We start from the raw sequence: 22,891 nt of genomic DNA on the forward strand, positions 1-22,891 counted from the left end.
ATTTTGAAATTAATATTAATTAAACAGGGAGGAGGTTCTGATTATTATACTGCTGAAGATTTTAAAATTAAATATTCATAAAAGAGTTAGAGGGAGTACTGAATATTTTAAAATTAATTAATATTAATTAAAGAGTTAGAGTGGATATTGACTATTATACTACTGAAGATTTTAAAATTAATATTAATTAAATAGAAAGGGTGTTATACTACTGAAGATTTTAAAATTAATATTAATTAAAAAGTTAGAGGGGTTAACGACTATTATACTACTGATTTTGAAAGTAATATTAAGTAAACAGAAAGAGGGTTATACTACTGAAGATTTTGAAATTAATATTAATTAAATAATTACAGAGGGGATACTGTCTTTTTTCTATTAAAGCTTTTAAAATTAATATTAATTATAGAGGTGGTTCTATTATTCTACTGAAGATTTTTAAAATAATATTAATTAAAGTGTTAGAGGAGGTACTGACTTTTATACTACTGAAGATTTTGAAATTAATATTAATTAAATAGAGGGAGGGTTCTATTGAAAAATTTGATTCAGTGATGAAAAGTTGAATTAAATATCGAAAAATTATGCTCAGTTTGAAGAAATAAAAACCATCAAGTTTTTTATTTCATAAATTACGATTTAGTTTTCTAAAGAAAAAACCTTTGTTGCTGCTTCTTCGCCGTTGATCATCTTCTTGAAATCTATAGTTTCCTGGGTTTCCTTAAAAATAAAAACAATTGGATTTAATAAAAAATAGTCTAGTCCGGTAAAATAATTTCTTTAATTTCAAATATTGAAAATTATTTGACAACAATGATTGGTGTTTATTTCAATTACATAAGGGAATAAATTATGTTAAATATTAAAACTTAAAAAATTTAAAGGACATTTATCGGTTGATGTTAATTACGTTCACTGTAACAAATCGCGGGCTTTATGAAAACTATCGATAAAGAAGGTAACAATTTTCGAAAAAACCTTAACAGCATTCACATATTATTGCAAAAAAAAAAATATTTGCAAGAAATTCTAAATTTCGGAATAGGGTGAAATATTTAAATTAAAGATTTTACTTTTCAAAAGAAATGAAAATATAATCCTGTTTTTGGCACGGAGTTCATCGCGATAACCAAATTTGTAAAAAAAATGTGTTTTGTTTTCGCAAAACGTGGGTGGTTATATTGATTAAAGAGGTACAGTGTGACGTCACTCAGGATCACGCCACATCCCCGCCCAAGGATTCTCGACATTCTATTGGTCAATTTTGTGACATTATATACTCTCACTATATACATGTATACAGAAACAATATTCCTGAATCGTCTTTTACGCGTCCGCAAAGTGGAAAATTCGCAAGACGCGCGCGACACTATAACATTTATTTACTTTCTAACATACTTTCGATAAATATTGATATTTCAATTTTTGGATTTATGGGTTTGTATTAATTCTTATTTTTTCCACCTCTCACTAAAATAGACATTCAAAAAACAATTTAAAGAAAATATTTACAGGTTTTTGAACATTAGAGGTTAACCTCTCTATTTAAAAGAAAAATGTTAATAATTTTTAAATCAGAATAGAAACATAACCTATAAATGACATTAAAATTTTCCCAATGAAATTTACTTTCTGTTTTAATTCACAAATTTACCATTTCATGCAATTTTTGGATAAGAAAAAAAATAGAAAAGAAAACTTTTTGTTCGCGGCTTCACACAAACATGTAACGGCCTGGAAATTGTGACTGTGAAACGACGCAAACAAAGCTGATTTTTGTATGAGTGTGCGTTTGTATGTGAAACTAGAACGTGGGATGTTCGACTCTGAATGCATCTTCAGATCATCCTTGACTTTTCAATCACACGAAATAAAGAAAAATATCCGGAAGTAAAAATTTGTGTTTTTGTTCGCGACATTAACAAAAATATTCGTTAAAATCTTGAAAAATTCTTCTTTAGTGTCCGATTTTCAAAATATTAATATAAATAAGAAAGAAAAAAGTAACATGTGTGTGTTGCTCCTCCCTTTGATTAAACACTGTTTCTCGTCTTCAACCCCAAAAAACCACGTGGTATGTAAAACACCTCTATTAAAAAAGTAGAAAATTACAATAAATAAAAAATCTTTAATATTCTTAGTGATATAGCATTTTTTCCGTCAAGAAGCAAAAAAAAAACCGTTACATTTTGTTTCTGTGAATTGCGACGAAATTTCTACTTCGCGGAAGAAAAAAACTCGAGTCTCTGCTGTGTGACTTCTGAGAAAAGTAGTACATTGGACTTTCTCCCGAATTGGGAAGTGTTATTGCCAATATAAAATATAATGGAAAATAGTGGTGGTTGAAATTTATCTCTCTCCCACACATTTTTCTAAAAAAATTTTTTTATGACAGTTCAGGGTCGTGTACTTTGCACCAAGGAGCCCCATTAAAATTATTTTTTTTTAAATTTTATTTTTCGATAATCAGTCTTTAAAATTTTATAAAAGGGATCAAAGATCATCTCTGAGACTAGAAATTATATAGAGACACACATGTGTCGGTCCGATTCACGAGGTACAGAACCTGAGGATAAATGTTTCAGTCGCTCGCTGACCGTCCCGGGCTTCTGGTCGCGACTATTCTTGTGATATATATAAATATACATATATGTTTTTTTCCTTTTCGTAAATCCTATTTCTAAACCACACTTTCGTCTTTCTCATCTCTTCAATCTTTCTATCTATTTCTCTTTTTCTCCCTTTCCTTTTTACTAACCACAATATTGCAATTCAGTGAAATCGGGTCAAAAAAGGACAGAAAAAAATACAAGAGATAATTAAAAAATAATAAAGTTAAAGAAGAAATAAACTTCCTAGGATTCTTTATATATTTGAAAAAGGTTTTTTTTGGCTGAGTTTCCAGAAGAAGGTAAGAGCTAACACACACACACACACTATAATATTAAAATTGGAACAGTCCTATTGATACCTATACATATATGCGAAAAAAAACTTAAGAAAAGGTTGAATAAGGGGTGGGGGGTATTTAAAATCGACCAATCGGAGCATTTTATTCTTTTTAAGGAATTAGTTTCGTTTCCTTGAAAAAATACCTGTTTTCACATTTTGTGCGTATATTTATTTACCAGTTCTTGATTCACGTACTTTTTGTGTATAAAAAATTTCCTTCATTTTGTGATGGATAATATTGTTCTCAAAAAGAAAATTTTCTTGTCAATTTATCTTTTAGGAAGACGAATTTTGAATAAATTCTGAATAAAAACAATCGATTTTGTTATAGTGAAAATAGTGGTGTGAGATTCTTGAATTTAAAGTGCAAATTTTTGAGGTTAGGAAATATATTTTCAAAGGTTAAGATTTTTAGAGGATCTCCCTGAGGGTCAGTTTAAAAGGAAGGTTATACATTATCACTATATGGGTAATTAATTTTAAAAATTATTTTTGAAATAAAATTCTAAAAGATATAGAGAAAAAGATGCAAGAGAAGATGTAAATATTCGAGAGTGTGGAGTGTTTATAAAACTACTTCTTGAGACAATGTTATGTGAGATCTACATTTCATCATAATCGTAATAATAAATCTAAGGAAAATAAAAATAGATAAACACCTGATGAGGGCCCAACAAGTCGGGGGCACTGACTATTATACTACTGAAGATTTTAAAATTAATAATAATTAAAAAGTTAGAGAGGATACTAAATAATTATACTCCTGAAGATTTCAAAAATAATATTAATTAAATAGAGAGGGGGTACTGACTATTATACTACTGAAGATCTAAAAATTAATATTAATTAAATAGAGAGGGACTACTGAAGATTTAAAAATTAATATTAATTAAAGAGTTAGAGCGGATATTGACTATTATACTACTGAACAATTATAAAGTTAATAATTTTTAGAAACATCGAGAGCTTATTGACTATTATGCTACTAAAGACTTTTAAATTAATAATTTTTAGAAACTTCGAGAGGGTACTGACTATTATACTACTGAAGAACTAAAAATTAATTTTAATCAAATAAAGAGGGGGTACTGATTATTATACTACTGAAGATTTTAAAATTAATAATAATTAAAGAGTTAGAAAGGATGCTAAATAATTATACTACTGAAGATTTAAAAATTAATATTAATTAAAGAGTTAGATGGAATACTGTCTATTATACTACTGAAGATTTTGAAATTAATATTAATTAAATAGAGAGGGGGCACTGAGTATTATACTACTGAAGATTTCGAAATTAATATTAATTAAATAAAGAGGGGGTACTGACTATTATACTACTGAAGATTTTAAAATTAATAATAATTAAAGAATTAGAGAGGATACTAAATAATTATACTCCTGAAGATTATTGTAATGTGTAATTGTTTTTAGTATTATCGCGAAATTTCAATGACATTTATAGATAAATGCATATAAAACGTGCATCGTATGACTTTTGTTTAATACTGCGATATTATGGCAAAAATTCATATTTTATCAAACAATATAATAATTTATATATGTATTGTAATAAAAAAATGTATATTTTCAATTATTTTTATTGCTTACTCTTCATGCGTATTTCCATTTTAATCATAATAAATATTTCTCTAAAGCCATTTTTCAAAGTATGATAATTAAATTGCGACATTATATGTGTAAAATACTCGTATTTTGTTACTGATAAAAATTTCCATTTTACAGAAAATTAATTTTGACATTTATACTAATTGAACTGTTGCGGTTTATCAATACAAGGTGGCCTAGAACATAATTTTTCTTATGTCACAAGGATAAAAAAAACAATTTCAAATGTAATTAGTACAGCGAATTTATTTATTTTTACATAATTGGAATGTCGGCATATTTTTATGAACTCATTTATATTATAAATATTGTTATTCTTAAAATTTTTTTAAAGAAGAAGGTGGGAAATCTGCTACTCAGATACATGGAGTACCAGCTCCGAGGATTTCTGAAGTTGACATTTTGAGCCTCTATACTGGGGGTTTTTGGGATTGATAATAAAGAATTTAGTGTTCTAAGTATTCTACTACTGAAGATTTGAAAACTAATATTGATTAAATAATTAAAGACGGGTACTAACTTTTATTCTACTGAAGATTTGAAAATTAATATTAATTAAACTACTAGATGGGATACTGACTATTATACGACTGAAGATTTTAAAATTAATATAAATTAAATAAAGAGGGGTTACACTGAAGATCTTAAAATTAATATTAATTAAACATTTAAAGGGGGTGAGGACAGTTATAGAACTGAAGATTTTGGAATTAATGTTAATTAAATAGAAAGAGAGGGTGCTGATTATTATACTACAATGATAGAAAAAAATTTTAAATTCATCAAATTTTCAATTACATAAGTTATTGAATTTGAATTCAATTCAAGTTGAATTCAAAATTGAAGAACTTGAAATCAATATTCATTCGTTGGTAATTGAAAAATACAGAAGCAGTTATTGAAAATTCATTACTGTTATTGAAAAAAAAATCGATTGGTTTGTAATTGAAAAATACAGACGCAGTTATTGAAAATTCAATACTGTTATTAAAAATTCATTACTGATATTGAAAATTCATTATGTTATTAAAAATGCCAAACTGTTATTGAAAATTCAATACTCTTATACAATATTCATTACTGTTATTGAAAATTCAATACTGTTATCCAATATTCATTACAGTTTTTGAAAGTTCATTATTGTTTTTAAAAATTCAAATTAATAATTATCAGAAACGTCGAGGGGGTACTGATTATTATACTACTGAAGATTTTGAAATTAATATTAATTTAAAGAATTATTGTGGATACTGACTATTAAACCACTGAAGATTTTGAAATTATTATTATAATTAAAGAGTTAGAGAGGATATTGCCTATTATATACTACTGAAGATTTTAAAATTAATTTTAATTAAATAGAGAGGGGTTTTTACTACTGAAGATTTTTAAATTAATTTTAATTAAATAGAGAGGGGTTTTTACTGCTGAAGATTTTAAAATTAATTTTAATTAAATAGAGAGGGGTTTTTACGACTGAAGATTTTGAAATCAATATTAATTAAATAATTAAATAGGGGGTACTGACTATTATATTACTGAAGAATTTAAAAATTAATATTAATTTAATAATTAGTTAAGGAGTACTGATTATTATATTACAAGAGATTTTGAAATTAATATTAATTGCTAATGATGAATCTATATTCTGATTTTCATAATTTAAAATGGCGGACATTTTTTAAATAGATTGATAGTTTTTTGGGAAACTTGGTATCTAGAGGTTTTCGGGGTAATTGATAACGAATCTGAAATGTTTTTCACTATTCAAAGACGTGAACCCTGATTTATTAAGTTAAAAATACTAGAGAAACCACTAAATAATTTTTTCTGTCGAAATCAATATTCAGTCATCAATTAATAATTAAAATTTCTCAAAAAAATGACCAATTTGTTAATCAATTTTTAATCCACTATTGTTATTCACAAGTATAAAAAAACGGTACACAATTGCATAGTGAAAATAATATAAAAATTACCAAGGTTCAAAGGCCATTGAAGCTAGAACACAAACAGTTTAATTTGTTTGGAAAATCATTTTATTGATATCCTAATGGCAATTGTTCTACTTTCTTTAAAAAGAGAATTTAATTTTTTTGAAATGTAAATTCCGCAACAAGTCTTTCCCCCCTCTCTGCTCTCTTCTATCCTTCTCTTTCTCTTACGTTCTTTCTCTCAATCGATGTTAAATATGCACTTTAATGAGTTCACGTCTTGCGGATTGTTTGTCATCTCGTTATTTTTAATTCTATGGAAACAAAGGTGCGTGTATGTTTGTGTGTTATCGATTTTTTGATATAAAAGAAAAATTGTTATTTGATTATTATCGAGTTATATCAGTTGAAGAAAAATGTTTCAAGGCTTCTTTTTTTGCGAAATAAAATTCTTTTTATTATTTTTATATTAAAATTGGATTGTTTATATTTGTAACTTCTTCTTTTCACTTATAACTTATATGCTTGTCAATATAGACATTTTTTTCCATCAAAAATATACTTATGTAAAGCAATTTGTTGCGCTTGTAAATTATTATGTTTTTCTGACTCATTGATGATATTATATAAAAACAACTTGGACAAGGAAATGAAGATACTTGTTTCTTTATACATATAAATATATATATAAATTTATATATATAAATAAAGAAAAAAATATTCCATCCTATAATTTTTTTTAGTAACTTACAATTCTGGATAACGGCCTCAATTCTTTTTTTTTATTATATAGGGTTCATTTGCGTTCAAATATGTCATTTTTTTCCATTATAAAAAAATAAATGATTTGTGATGTCTTTTTTGTATAAATCGTGTATTGTAAAATACGTTTTAGAAAAAAAAATGAAAAAAATAGAGATTGTTCTTCATTGTTGAGGCAATTCTTAACGACTTAATAAAACACCTCCCAGTTACAAGGTCCGAAGTTCAATGTCATAACTCTCTCGTTATCTCAAATGCAGGGATAAATCTCCGGTTCAAATACATACACGTGCAACTTAAATGAAGAAACCGATTACATTACAAATTGAACTTACATAGCTCGCTTACAGGTGGAACGTATATAGTTAATATTTGTACTATTTGAATAACTAATTTTTTTTTTTTTTTTTTTGCGACTAAATTTCAAAAATTAGGAACAGTTCATCTTTCTGTAAGTAGATTTCTCAAAAAATCTCTAGGGAGTTTCCCAAAAGTCGATTAATTACGTAATACATTTTTTTTTAAATTTTGACCCCTTTCCACCTTCGTAAGATATATTTTACCTCCCTTCCCCTCTGAAAATTTTAGGGGTCCATAGGCTCCTAAAAATTCATAGGGGTATGGATAAAAAAATTATTATTATTTTTATCCATATCAATAATAACAATAGATAATAATAATAATAAAAATAATATTAAAAATAACAATAATAATAAATATTTATCCATATTAATAATAACAATAGATAATAATATAAATAATGATAAAATATATTATGTACTTTTTAAAATTTAAAATGTTTATGTTTGTTTATTTATTAGAATTTATAAACGTTAGTTTGTAGCGCAACAAAGTTATGTTTGCCCCTTGACGGACACAGACCTCTTGATTTGGCTTTGACTTCCTAGTCAGGACGTCCTTGATACGTTACCGCAATAGAAGAAGTGACACTGTCCTAATAATCTATTTTTATTTAACTCTCAAGAACGTATTTGTAAATATGTATAACAAGTCGACAATTTTTTCTTTTTCTTTTTTCGAAAATTTTAACCCTTTGAAAAAGAGGTTTTTTTTCTTAGAAAAATATTTAGAAAAATGAATCGAATTATCAATCTCTAATATTTTTCAATTTGGTTTTTGAGTCAAACTCTTTAAAAGTCTTTATTTCTTTTCTTTAAATTTTCAAAAAAAATTTGAGGTTATGTTCTTCTGAAATTAGTTAAATTTTTTAATATATATTGAATTAGTTATTAAAAATAATGAATTTATAGAAGAATTTTAGTTCAAAATACTAAAAAAAAAAATGAATTTTTGAGAAGAAGATTTGAAAATTCTCAAAGAATTTTTTCAAAAATTTTTAAAAGTATAATTGAAATTAAGATGGATTTAAAAAAAAATTTTATTTTAAAAAAATAATTAGTAAAAGTAGGAGGCGAAGGAGGAATAATGAAAAGCGAAAGAAATTTGTAAAAACTAATTGAACGAGAGATGAGGTTAAATAATGCAATTCTAATCAGTTCGGTAATAGTTATACACACATATACAAATATATTCATTTATTATCCGTATATACCGCACGTTATTAATGAATTATTGATATGCAATTATCAATGTGACTAATGACTATAAAGCAGTGATCTGTTCACATTAATTGTCAATTATTTTGTCGTATATTTTTGCAATTTTTATGCACCTTATTCTTGATTCGTTATTCTTTTTCAAATATATGCGTGTGCAATGTGCGACAATAATAAAAGTGCAACTTTAAATTTTTAATTCTTGCAAATGAGAAATATGCTGTTTTTTTAAAAAGAGAAAATGTTTCATTCATTAATCTTGATTTAACGGCAATTATTTATTTTTATCACGATTCAGTTGTGATTAATTTCTTTTTTCAATTTACGTTTTTAATATACAAAACTAAACCGCAACTAAAAATAGGAAATAATATTTTATTTTTTATTATTATTTATAGAATTTTTCTTATTATTCAAATAATAGTGTTAACTTAAAAAGCAACAAATTGCAACTAAACGAATTGATATCAAAAAATGTGGATCAAATCAAAAATTGATCCAAATTTTTGGCATCAATTTGTTCCAATTTGGTATCAATTTCATACTTTTGAGAATTAATTTATTTTTATTGTCTATTAATTTTTCTTTTTCTTTTTTTAAATGTGAGTAACGCCCTCGGCTTGAGAGAGAAAATATGCGTGGAATTTTTGTGTATATAAAATGATGGTATAAAAGCAAACGCAGAATTCGTCTTGATGAATAACTACTATGAAAGTAGACTTTATATTGTTATTGTTATTTTTTTTTATTCCAAGGAACAAAACAAGGTGCATTTATCTTGATCATTACTGCAACTCGTTTGTGTCAGTTGACCCCGCGTTATGCCGTTTCCTGTGCCCTTTTGGACTCGAGAACATCAATTGGCTCACTGACAATAACCTACTTTATAAACACTTATAAAATAGTAATAATAATAAATAATAATAATAATAATAATAATCAAAATTAATACAAAACAAAAGTTGGAAAAAGTTTTTCATTATTTTATATATACTGTCGTTTCTGTTTTACTCACATAAATATGAAAAAAATGTTAGTCTATTCAGAAGTTTTTTTTTTATTTAAAACTTCAGTTTTTTTTATTTTTGCTTTGTAGGGAAAGAATAAAAAGTTTTATAATAATACAGCTTAAAAGGGATAAAAGCAATGATATGTATATATAAGAAATTTCATGGGGGATGAATGAGGAATTAATTGGATGAATTCGAGCGTTTCCTGCATCGGATGTATTTCTCGTTCTGTTGGAGGATATCAATGGTTATATGCGACCTTAATAGTATGGAATTGACGCCTAAGCTTCTGAACGTCTCATTCGTATATTTTAAATGAGCTTTGAACGCGCGTTGAGGGCAAGATTTAAACACCCTTAATGACAATTTAATTCCAGAGAGGGAGAGAGAGAAAGAGAATATTACTTGTAATTTACGTATTTTTCTTTATATAACATTCTTGAGCAAATGAAAAAAGTATTTTCACTACTTTTCGTGATTATTTGTAATTTCTAATTTTCAAGGTTGGCTATTATAAAATTTATGTAACGGTCATAGTACACACTAAAAAAAAGTTTTACTTTTAGCCTGTTTTCGAGGCTGAATTTAAGGTGTAAACGGAGTCAGACTTTTTTTTCCTGTGTTAGTTATTTAAAATATTTTATCTTATAAGATCTTAAAAGTATACTACTGAAGATTTTTAAACTAATATTAATTAAATAGAAAGGAGGTATTGACCATTATATATTACTGAAGATCTTAAAATTAATATTAATTAAAAATTTAGAGGGGGTACTGACTACTATACTACTGAAGATTTTAAAAATAATATTAATTAAAAACAAAAGGGGTGCTGACTATTAATATATTATACTACTGAAGATTTTGAAATTAATATTAATTAAATAAAATGGGGGTTATACTACTATAGATTTTAACATTAATATTAATTAAAAAGTTAGAGGGGTTAATGACTATTATGCTACTGAAGATTTTGAAATTAATATTAATTAAATACAGGGAGGGTTCTATTGGAAAATTTGACTTAATGATAAGAAGTTGAATTAAATATCGAAAAATTATGCTCAGTTTGAAGAAATAAAAATCATCAAGTTTTTTACTTCATAAATTACGATTTAGTTTTCTAAAGAAACCACCTTTGTTGCTGCTTCTTCGCCGTTGATCATCTTCTTGAAATCTATAGTTCCTTGGATTCCCTGAAAAATAAAAACAATTATAATACATTTTTACATTATTTTTATTTCTATAATATAGTTCTATAAATTAAATAATAATATATTCTATAATATATTTTTATTATATATCTCTATAATATATCTATTATATATATCTGTTATATATATCTATTATATATCTATTATATACCTTTATTATATCTCTATTATATATCTCTATCATTCAGGGTGTGGAAAAAGATTGGAAAACCTTAAATATTTCTTAAATTATGCATTTTTGGACAAAATGTTTGAAGTCCCAAAAATTATTATATATTTTAAGAAATATTTAAGAGATTTCATATACTTTAGCCAAGCACCCTGAATATATTCTTATTATAAATACTCTTATTAACCACTTCATTTAATTAACTTAATGTTAAGATCGATTGATGTGAATCTTACTAACAGGACAATGGGTTATGGTTTTTCTTTGCAGTTAAATTAATTACCCGCATCCAAAAGAATCAGGAAGTAAGAGTACCAACATAAGACACCACCATGATCGTGGACGACAAACAGTGAGTTGGTGTAAAATTTCCCATTAACCTCTAATATTTATATCAAAGACTCTATGATTTCTGCCATATTTCTGCATTTATTGGACCAAAACAAAAAAAAAGTTCTTTTTTTATGTAGTTTTTGATCTGCCTCACTTCTTCGCAAAATGCATGCTAGAAGATGGCTTTTTATCTATTTCGTATCATATTCTTTATCTCTGCTCTCCAAAAGGAAAAAAAAGAAAATGTATTTTCTTTTCTATTGTAGTTTCTCTACTTTTGTTGAATACTTAATTAAGTTACCAACTTTCATATACAGTTGATATGAATTTTTGAGTCAATTGTTACAATTTGCCCTTATTTGTTATACTATTGTTACAATTGTTACAATTTACCCCTAATTATTATACCATTATTACAACGGTTACAATTTGCTCTTAATTCTTAAAAATTTGTTACAAAACATATTTTAATTTCTATAATTTGTTCTCAATTGTCATACATTTCAATACAATTGTTACAAATATTTTTTTTCCAATTTCTTTGTTTAATACAACACTTTCTATTTTATAGTAGGTAACATCTTTTCATCTATAAGCTGTAGTAGAATTTCTGTACCTACTGCTTGTTATGTCACAATTATGCTACAAGAATGTAACAAAAAGCTAATCACACCCTCAGCTCTTTCTTTTTCCTTAGAATAAAAAAGTAACATTTTGTTCTTTCCTTCTATTAGTAGCTATAGCTACTAAAGAAAAAACTATAGTTTTTTCTTCCTTTTTACAAAAAAACATGGTAACATTTTGTTATTTTTATATATAAATTTTTTATATATTTATATACATCTTGATAAAAAATTTTCCATTTCTTTAAAAATTGCTCTTTACTATCTTTGTTATAACAAAACTGATTTATCATCGTATTTATTTTCTCTGTTTCTTTATTTAGAGGCATTATTTACGTTTGACAAATTCAACTCAATTTTTATTACACACACATACGTTTATATATTTGTTTAAAGCATGTTTGCACGTGCACAATGTTATACCTACACACCTATTAATTGAATGAATTTCATATATACTTACAAATGATGAATGAGTAATAAAAAATATTAATTCTAAAGAGTATAATTAAAAAAATTATTTTATAAATGGTATAAAACATTTAATACTTTATAATATATCTTTTCGAATTATTTTATTAATTATATAATATAATATAATAATATATTTAATATTTAATTAGCATGTGTAATATTACAATTAATGTTATTTTAATATTACTGTAATTTTCCAGTAATTTTGAGAAAAGTGGGGGTAAAAGCAAAATAAATTTTTTTAACGCAATATTTGACATTGGAGTGTTTTTCAATGTATTTTGGGTCGTTGAACACGATTCCGATTTTTAAAATTGTCTAGCACGTCAGGATTTTGAAAAAAGTGGGGGTAAATACCAAAAAAGGTAAATTTTTAAAAAATTTTAATACAGTTTTCTCTCTAACTTGAACATCACGTCTTAAATTAAAGCATAAAACGTTTACTTTAAAACCTACTTGCCCAAGACCAAAAAAAAATTAAGAATTTTGAGAAAAGTGGGAGAAAAGAACAAAGAAAATTTTTTTTCGGTATTTTCGATATGGGAGTCGTTTTTTATGTATTTTTGGCCTATGTACACGATCCCGGATTTCAAAATTGCCTAGCACGTCAGGATTTTGAAAAAAGTGGGGGTAAAGATTTTTAAAAATATTTTTTTTCTTTATTTTTGATATGGGAGTGCTTTTCTATGTATTTTTGTCCACTGAACACGATCCTGGGATCCAAAATTATCTGTCACGTCAGGATTCTGAGAAAAGTGGGGGTAACGACCTAAAAAATGTGTTTTTTTGAGTCGTTACCCCCACTTTTCTCAAAATCCTGACGTGGTATAAAAAGGTAGTCGAACTTTGCAGACCTGTATTATGAGTAGTAAATTAATAATTACATTAACATTTACTAATTATAGTAAAAATTAATTAATCTCGATACATTAAAAAATTAGTAAGAATTTCTTTTTTGGTAGCAAGAAGTAAATGTTTTTGAAAAAATCTATTTTTTTCTTTTTCATAATTAAAGTATACAAAGTTTCATCACCTGTTTGAGTATATAGAATTGAAGATGAATTGTCGCACTTTGTCTGACGTCAATGATTCTGATTTCGTATCCTTGGCCTGGAGCAAATGAGTCGGTGGCACAAAAAGTATGTGCAAGGCTTGCGTAATTTTTTGTTGACCTTTTTTTTTCTCTCATTCTTTTGATATCTTCCGTATATATATTGGAACTCACAAATACAAAAAAAAAATACGCACCGTCAGTAAAACAAACATTATTGGAATTCATTTAGATACACGGAAAAAGAAATTCGTATATAAAAAAGTAACATTTTTTACTGCCTACTTAAATTTACAAATTTATCTATTTTCAAAGTTAATTTTATACTATTTTCAAATAAATATTTAAGTATTATTTAGTCTAGTTACAAAATTAGTTAAACAAATTTTTTTTTACTATTTTTCAAATAAACTTTTCTAAATTTTTTGGTAATTTTGGATTTACTTCGGATGTAGGAAAATTTACTTGGATTAAAATTAAATCAGTGAAAAATGAACGAGTAAAATTAACTCTGGGGAAAATTAACGCCGAATAAAATTAATTCAAATAGGAAAATTAACCCCTAGTGAAATTAACCCTAACGTAAAGTTTTTACTTTAAGTAAAATTAACCCCCGGGTAAAATTTACTTTAAGTAAAATTAACCCTTGAGTAAAGTTTACTCTAACTAAAATTAACCCCCTAGTAAAATTAAGTAATGAGTAAAATTAGCTCAGAATAAATTCAACTTCATGTAAAATTTTCAGTTGAAAAAAATTTTTTTTAAAAATAAATTATAATATAGTAATGTACAGTTTTATAAAAAAAAGTATACATTAAAACATATGAAATAGAGATAAAAAAATTCACTCACTTTGTCCAGTTTATAAATAAAGGGAATTTTTCTTCTTTTTTTTAATTTTTAGAAAGCATAAATAATATGTAAAATTAGAACATCTGCAGATGCATGCATCTTGCGAATGGATCATTTTAATTGCGTTAATTGTTGGCTTTCACACTTAACCAGGGTCAATGTACATTGTGTTTTGTAAGAAAGAAAAAGAAAGAAGAAAAAACGTTAGTCATTTACATAACAACGTTTTAATCTATATTTCATATATATATGTATGTATAATATATTTATATTGGTATAAAAAAATAATTAATTGCAGGTCAAACAATTTATCACTTTATTTTGAATATCTTTATTCTGTTATCTCAATTATAATGCAAATAATATATTATTAATGTCGATATGAAAAAAATTGTATTTTACTATTTTATATTTTTTTATATGTTAAATTAAATTATATAAAATTATAATAAATTATATTATATTATATAACTAATATTTATGAATATTATAATTGTTTATTATCTTTATTTTATTAATATATTATAACAGAATGTATATAATTATAAAAAATAAATTATAATATAATATATTATTTATATTTTTTGTTTTGCTAAAAATTTTTCTTTCGTTTAATTATTTTGCAATAAAAAGGCCTAAATAACCGAATTTAGGCCGTTTATTAAAAATGAATATTTTATTATATTTTTTTTTTATTATTCTCCTTCTTTGGTTATTTTTGGGTTTCTACTACGTTTTTTTTTTTACTAGAATCCTACTTGTTATAAATTTTTATTTATTTATTTTTAATAGAAATGGAAATTTTAATGTTATTTAAAAAAATATTATTTAATTGTATTTTTACGGATAAAGTTAACAGAATAAATTCACTTTTTTTCCTCTTTTGTTCTTATAAATTATAATCAGTATAATGACAATTGGATATTTATATTTTTCAAATAAACGAATTCACGAGGAAAATATGTGATCCATCGTAAATCCGATATTTACACCGTGTGATCTTTCAAAGTCCAGCGATGATAATTATTGTATTATTAACGGATTCTGATCTTTTGGTCCATGAAGTCAATTTGTATACATATATATGTATGTATTTATTTGAAAGCACAATTATTATTATTATCTCTCTGGGATTAATTATATATTGTGTTAATCAAAATTATTTTTTCTTATTCATAAAATTAATATAATTTTGAAATAATAAAAAATTAATATATTAAAAAAATGATATAAATAAAATTTAAATATATTATAATAATTATGATATTAATGTTACTTACTCCAAGACTGGACTCTAAATGCATGAGCCTTTTTCTTTTTTTTTATTATAATTATATAATATAAAATTTTATGTTTTTTCTTTTATATTATATTATTTATTTACAAATATTATGATTATTATATTTTCTCTGAGGTATTTTAGTACCGCAGTTGTACTGTCTAAGGTTAATCGCGTTTAAAGCTAAAAGGCTTGAAGTATATCTATAAAAAGTAATTAAATAAATAACTAAATAAATAATAATAATAATAATAATTATTATTATTATTATATATTAATTATTAGAAATTCTATGCATATTTTAATACTATATCTGTTTTAGTTTAGAATATTGAGGAGTCATTTGATTGATTTAGTAACTTTTGGGTTATGTAACAAAGTTTCGTTATATCCATAATTTATATATACATATATATATATATATATATATATATATATATATACATATCTTGAGTTTGTTGAAACTAAACTAATTTATAAGTTTTCAACTTTAATTTGACAAATTTAATTGACCCGATCAAAGATCAAACTTGACGAGAAAGATAATCTTCTTTTTATGTACAATGTTTTTTTTTTTATTATTCGCTATAATGATTCTTGGTTCAACTTTTATCGGACAGAAATAAAAGTTTATAAACACGCTTTGTTATAACTTTAGAACTATATTTATAGAACTGTTTGTCAATTATTTTTCAATCTATTAAGACGTTCTCTTCGCAATGATTATTCAGTGTTTTTTTTATAAATTTATTTTTATTATTATAATTCATATAATATTATAATTATAATTTAGAAAAATAATAATTCACTTATTTTATTAAATATTTAATAATATTTTTTTCTCTTCGTGAGACAGCATTGAAAGATTATATTATGTATTTGCACCTGATCCAATTACATGAGAGGGCGAGAATCGACAAAGTGGAAACACTTATTCTCGAAGAAAATTTGCAAATAAGATTACTATGTATACAATGAATATAATAATGTGCTAAACCGTTCGAAATAATCTTTTTAAAATCGTCTTTTTTTCTCTAATTGTTTATTTTTTTGTTTCTATATAAAATAAAAATTAAATATTCATATTTTATAAATAGGTAATATTATAATATTATATAAATATTTTATTAAATAAAAAAAAATATATTCGTTTTGCATGGAGAAACTCAATTTTAAAAAGATTATTTCAAACGGTTTTGATACAATCATAATATATATATTTTTTTTACTATTTTATAAAAATATATATATATTTGATGATGAAATGAAATAATCCGTTTGTGATGGAAAAGGTTTTATTTTTTAAAGTAACAACCTTTGATTTTAAAATCACGTGTAAATTAGCTGAGAGTTTTGTGTATAGACCTCGAACAAAGTCCATTTGAACGCGATCGATGCTGATGAGTTTCACACCTTATACTTTTGCTCTACACCAGAGAATACTGGATAAAATATTTTTTAAACAGGGCCACAATTATAAAATTCAAATTAAAACAATATTACATTGACTTGTCTTTCATGTTTTGCAATTCGAAATAATTGTTATTAAAAATTTTTCTTTTTTTTAAAAATGTATATTTCTGGTAAAGATACTATTTTGTATATAGATATTATTTTTAGACTCTTTTCAGACTATTTTTAGATTATTTTAAAACTATTTAAAAAAAATAGAATTTTTTGCTAATTTTAATAATTTTTTATCTTTTTATTTCTTTTTTTTGTAGGGAAATGAACAGTTTTTGGATAAGTGGTGCGATCCATGCAATTAAGGCCTTATCTTACGTCTATGACCTTCTCACATTTCCGGTTTATTTGATCCTACAACGGCCATGGGGAAAAAGAAAAGCCTCGAGGAGAATCAAGGCGAAACCTGTGGCAAGGAGCGAGCACTCCATCACCTACAGGAGTATCGATCCACCAAGATCGATACACATTCACCTAGAATCACATAAAATCGATACAATGGAGAAAATGTTGAAATTTGTTGCCAATGAGCACAAAAGTAAACGGTGTCTTGGCACGAGACAAATTTTAGCCGAGGAGGATGAACTCCAACCGAATGGTCGAGTTTTTAAAAAGGTTCGTTTTTATATCCAAGCAAAGTAATTCATTAAAATTAAAAAAAAAGGAATAATTTGAAAATTTAAGGGTTGATGATTATCTCTATCAAAGAACTGTTTGCAGATTTTTAAGGTTTCTCGGCTTCTAAAACTTTCGGACTTACAATGATTTTAAAGCTTAAAAATATTGTAAAATATTGTAATTTATAGTTTGATGTCAAATGTTCTCTTATTTGACTCGGAGTGGTTATATTTTTGTCACTAATTGGTCCGCAAATGGTCCGTAATTTTTTATTTTTAGTCCGTAAAGTTTGTTATTTTTAAATACTTTCACTGGTTCGAGCCCTTCGATTATAGAAAATTAATTTTTCGACGAATTGTAATCTAATTATATATCTAAATTGTATTATGAGAAACATAGATTAGTTTAATATTTTCCAACAGCCATTAAGAACAACTGAACATAACTTAATAAACTGATTTTTCTTATTGTATTTTCCAACACAGCCATTAAGAACAAGTTTAGTAAAGAAGTTTATTGCACGTATTACTTTTTGACTAAAAAATTTCTCTAATCTTTTGGTTCTTAATAATGAATCCTTCGCGTCAAATGTAACGTGCAAAGTGTTCTTTATGATCTTCAGCCACTTTTTATATTAATATTTTCCAACACAGTCATTAAAAACAATCTTAATTGTTTTCAGATATTTTTTCGTTTGTTTATATTTTCCAACACTTTCATTAAGAACAATTTAATGGTTTTTAGAAAATTTTTTTATTTAATACAATTCTTGATACATTTTTATTTTCAATTTTAATACATATTCTTAATGCTAATTTTAAATATATATAATTCTATAATATAGTACAAAATGGGTGAGTACAAATGGAAGTCATTTATGGAGGTGGAAAAATTGGCGTCGTCCTTCAGTCGTGGTTTAAGAGTACTGGGTCTAACGGCAAAGAAGAATATTGTAATTTTTGCTGAAACAAGAGCCGAATGGATGATCGCTGCCCACGCGTGCTTTAAACAAAATCTCAGTGTCGTGACAATTTACGCAACTCTTGGTGACGATGCAATCGCACATGGCGTTAATGAAACTGAAGTTGATACCGTAATAACTAGCCACGAATTACTGCCAAAGGTCAAAAGGATACTTCCACGTCTGGCGGAAGTGAAGAATATTATTTATATGGAGGATCAGCTTAAGCCGACTGACACTAGCGATTTTAAGGTACAATTCCATTTATTTCGTTAAAAAGAAATTATTTCTTAACTTAAGGTCATGATCTTAAGTTAAGAAATAATTCAGTGATCACGTGCCCCATATACTTTACAATGGGGCACGTGACCACTGAATAACATGACCTTAAGAAATATCTTCTTAACTTAAAAATATTAAAATATTATATATAAATATTTTCTTTATGGATCTTAAAAAAAAAAAATTGTTCTATTTACCAGGAGGGCGTGAGACTGATTCCATTCCTGGAAGTTATAAGTACTGGCAATGCCTCAGAGGCTGAATTGGTATCGCCTAAAGGTGAGGACACGGCGATAATAATGTACACTTCCGGTTCGACGGGTGTTCCTAAAGGAGTATTACTCTCGCACAAAAATATGATCTCAACATTGAAGGCATTCTGCGATGCAATTCATATTAGAGATGATGATGTATTTATGGGTTATTTACCGCTTGCGCACGTCTTTGAACTTCTTTCCGAGAGCGTTTGTCTTTTGACAGGAGTTCCAATTGGTTATAGTTCACCTCTTACGATGATTGATTCGAGTAGTAAAATACAAAGAGGCTCCAAGGGCGATGCTTCCGTCCTTCATCCCACTTGTCTCACTGCAGTCCCAGTAAGTTATTTATTTTTTCTTATGCATTTAAATAGATGTGCATTTAAAGATTTTTAAATTAAATTCAATTTTTTTGTGCAGTTAATTCTAGATCGAATTTCAAAGGGTATCAATGAAAAGGTTAAGAAATCCGGAGTCTTTAGACAGGCGATTTTCAATTTTGCTTATGAGTATAAATTAAAATGGACTAGACGCGGTTATGATACGCCATTCTTTGATAAATATATTTTTGGAGCTGCCCGACAAGTTTTGGGTGGTAAAGTGAGACTCATCTTCTCGGGAGGTGCACCTCTGAGTCCTGACACTCATATGCAGGTGAAACTCTGCCTTTGCGTTCAGGTTATTCAAGGTTATGGACTCACTGAGACGACATCGTGTGCAACTGTCATGGACAGTGAGTATAAACAAAAAAATATTTATTATTTTCCAACACAGTCATTAAGAACAACCCTTCTTTCCATCTCACACTATATCGTTAACGTTAAGAAAACTTACCAAATTAACCTAACAGTTAATTTAAACGCATTAGTGTCTATAGAAGACGATTAAATTATAAACATTTAAAAAATCATTAATTTTTAAACAAATTTTAATTAAATTAATAATGCTTTGTCTATAACCACGTTTCCTTAATTTCGCCGAGAAAAAGTGTGTGAGGAACTTTCGAGTTGAAAGAACTTTCAGTGAGACTTTTGTTCCTTACTATATGAAGAAGTTTTTTGTATAATATCCGGTCAATTTATTCACAATTTTGTAAATTATAAACGTTTTATGAAAAAGCGGGCAAGGTTTTTAATTTTATGAGGTGGCTAATTGTAAGATTGTTCCATTTCTTTATTTAACGTCCGTCCGATGTTCACGATGAATAGACGGTCAACTCCGCGAGGAAACAGGGTTGGGTAGTAACAAAAACTTAAAGGACAGTTCACAATCTACATCTGTATGCAATATTCACTATATCCATAAATGAACTCTTAAATTCACTTTTTAGTGAAGGATAGAAGTTCTGGAAGAGTCGGAGCACCAAGTACAGTGTGTGACATCCGTTTGGTGAATTGGGAAGAAGCCGGTTACAGAGTAACGGATATGCCACATCCAAGGGGGGAAATTCTTATTGGAGGTGAAAATGTGTCCGACGGTTACTATAAAGTTCCAGACAAGACGAAAGAGGACTTTTTCCATGAGGATGGACGACATTGGTTCCGCAGTGGAGACATTGGTGAAGTTCATCCTGACGGTTGCATCAAAATTATAGGTTAGTTTTCTTTTAGTAATATTTTCCAACACAGTCATTAAGAACAACTTCTTTTGTCAATATTTTCCAACACAGTCATTAAGAACAATTTAATAAGTTTTAGTCATTTATTGATATTTTCTAAGTACAGTTATTAAAAATACATTTTTGTTGCTTCGGATCCAAGTTGTTATTCCTTCGGGAATATGTTGTTGCTTCTTCACTTGAGCTTCCACTTGATGTGTTCTGAAAAAAATTGCAATATTAATTACAGATCGTAAAAAGGATTTAGTTAAACTTCAGTTTGGCGAATACGTTTCACTTGGAAAAGTCGAGTCCGAATTGAAAACCTGCCCTCTAGTGGAGAATATTTGTATTTATGGCGATGCCAGTAAAACATACACAGTGGCGCTTGTTGTTCCTAATCCACGTAGTCTTGAGGAAATGGCGATTAAATTAGGTATCACGTCGACGAATCTTGAAGATCTTTGTAATGATCCAAGGATCGAGAAGGCAGTTCTTGAGGAACTTGTCGAGCAGGCCAGGAAATGTAAGTTAACTCGAATTACTTACCTTCTTCCTATAGTCGCTTACTTTTGAGGTTATGTTCCTTTCACCAATTTTTTTCCCTTTTCTTTTCCAAAAGGTAAATTACAAAGGTTCGAGATTCCGGGTGCAGTGAAACTGTGCGCGGAACAATGGTCACCAGACATGGGCTTAGTGACCGCAGCCTTCAAATTAAAACGAAAAGCCGTGGAGGAACGTTATCAGCATGAAATAAGTCGCATGTACGCCTCGTGATGTTGCCGACCGTACGTGAAAAAAAATTTGTGATTTGTTGACTGAAGGAAAAAAAAGAAAGTACCATCATCACGACCTGAAAAAGAAAAAAAAATTATTAACACGGTCGTCTGCGATCATCAAATAGTCAATTGCACGTAATTAAAATTTGACCATTTTGATCGCAGTCTTATTTGAGAACCCCAAACAGAAAAATAAATACTCTTGATATATTTTTTCCCACACACATATAACGAATTTTAAAATCTCAATATGAAATAAAGGAGGAGGGGAAAAATGGATTTTTTGAGACTAAAATTTTTTTCTCAAAAAGCCTGGAACAGTTTGGTTCTCGTGTCTTCCAGCCAACTCGAGCTTTCGGGCTTTTTATTGTCAAAATGTTTAGAAAAAAAAATCGTGCATACCTCATCAATTAGATCAGAAGAAGGAAAAATTTTAAAAATATGCTTTTCCCCTGCGCACACGTGTATATATATAATTGTATATTTAATTATAGATTTATAGATCGATAAAGAAAAAAACAAAAGACTCCGAAGTGTTATATTTGCAAAAGAGTTCTTCCCCGTCTTTCTCTGTCTCATTAGTTCTCTTATTCAGGGATGGGTAAATAAATTCATAAATAGAAAAATTGAATATCACTAGAAAAGAAACTAGAATTTTTTCTAGAGAATGAGAGAGAGAGAAAAGAAAAGAAATATTTTTCCGAGAATTTTATCTCTCATTTGTCCCATATTTTCTAAATAATCGGGATATTTTTTATACACAGCCGTTGCAAAGTAATGCACAAAATTTTTGCAAAATCCAACAAATTTCCTCAAGGTTTATTTTATTTAAATTCTAAAATTGCCTTCTTTCCAATATTTACAATTTTATTAATAAATTGCAAAAGAAAATATAAAAAGTTGCTTATTTTGTCAAAAAAAAAAAATTCACGATAGACAACGGTTAATAATTTAGAGATGTACATGTAACTGCTTGTATGCTGTACATATTTTTCAAAACCAGCGTCATTTCTATATATTTAGTTCGTAGCTAAATGATTTTTACCACGAACTAAAGATTGTGATAGAAATGCT

General features: G+C 26.8%; 1 protein-coding gene across 7 annotated transcripts; it reads left to right on the forward strand.

The window, feature by feature from the left end:
• The first annotated feature begins 1,285 nt into the window (after window positions 1-1,285).
• Window positions 1,286-22,343, forward strand: LOC122503909 (long-chain-fatty-acid--CoA ligase 3). 7 transcript variants are annotated; one of them, XM_043614674.1, is made up of 9 exons: window positions 1,320-1,437; window positions 11,518-11,599; window positions 17,584-17,938; window positions 18,786-19,154; window positions 19,385-19,780; window positions 19,862-20,174; window positions 20,772-21,035; window positions 21,289-21,564; window positions 21,661-22,343. In XM_043614674.1, exons 2-9 carry the CDS (start codon window positions 11,580-11,582, stop codon window positions 21,813-21,815), a joined length of 2,148 nt encoding a protein of 715 aa, XP_043470609.1. In that variant the 5' UTR covers window positions 1,320-1,437; window positions 11,518-11,579; the 3' UTR covers window positions 21,816-22,343. The 7 variants fall into 7 exon arrangements, with proteins under 7 accessions (XP_043470612.1, XP_043470609.1, XP_043470610.1 ...); XM_043614675.1 differs by lacking the exon at window positions 1,320-1,437 and adding an exon at window positions 1,789-2,074; XM_043614673.1 differs by lacking the exon at window positions 1,320-1,437 and adding an exon at window positions 2,567-2,911.
• The last annotated feature ends 548 nt before the right edge of the window (window positions 22,344-22,891 follow it).

Source organism: Leptopilina heterotoma, unplaced genomic scaffold (assembly GCF_015476425.1).
Source record: "Leptopilina heterotoma isolate Lh14 unplaced genomic scaffold, ASM1547642v1 Lhet_275, whole genome shotgun sequence".
NCBI classification, from domain to species: domain Eukaryota; kingdom Metazoa; phylum Arthropoda; class Insecta; order Hymenoptera; family Figitidae; genus Leptopilina; species Leptopilina heterotoma.

Excerpts from the sequence above, each read along its gene's own strand:
- LOC122503909 (XM_043614674.1), top strand. The coding sequence starts at position 11,580 with ATGATCGTGGACGACAAACA. Across the intron at positions 19,781-19,861 it reads CTTGTCTCACTGCAGTCCCA|TTAATTCTAGATCGAATTTC; the intron begins GTAAGTTATTTA and ends TTTTTTGTGCAG. Across the intron at positions 21,036-21,288 it reads CGGTTGCATCAAAATTATAG|ATCGTAAAAAGGATTTAGTT; the intron begins GTTAGTTTTCTT and ends TATTAATTACAG.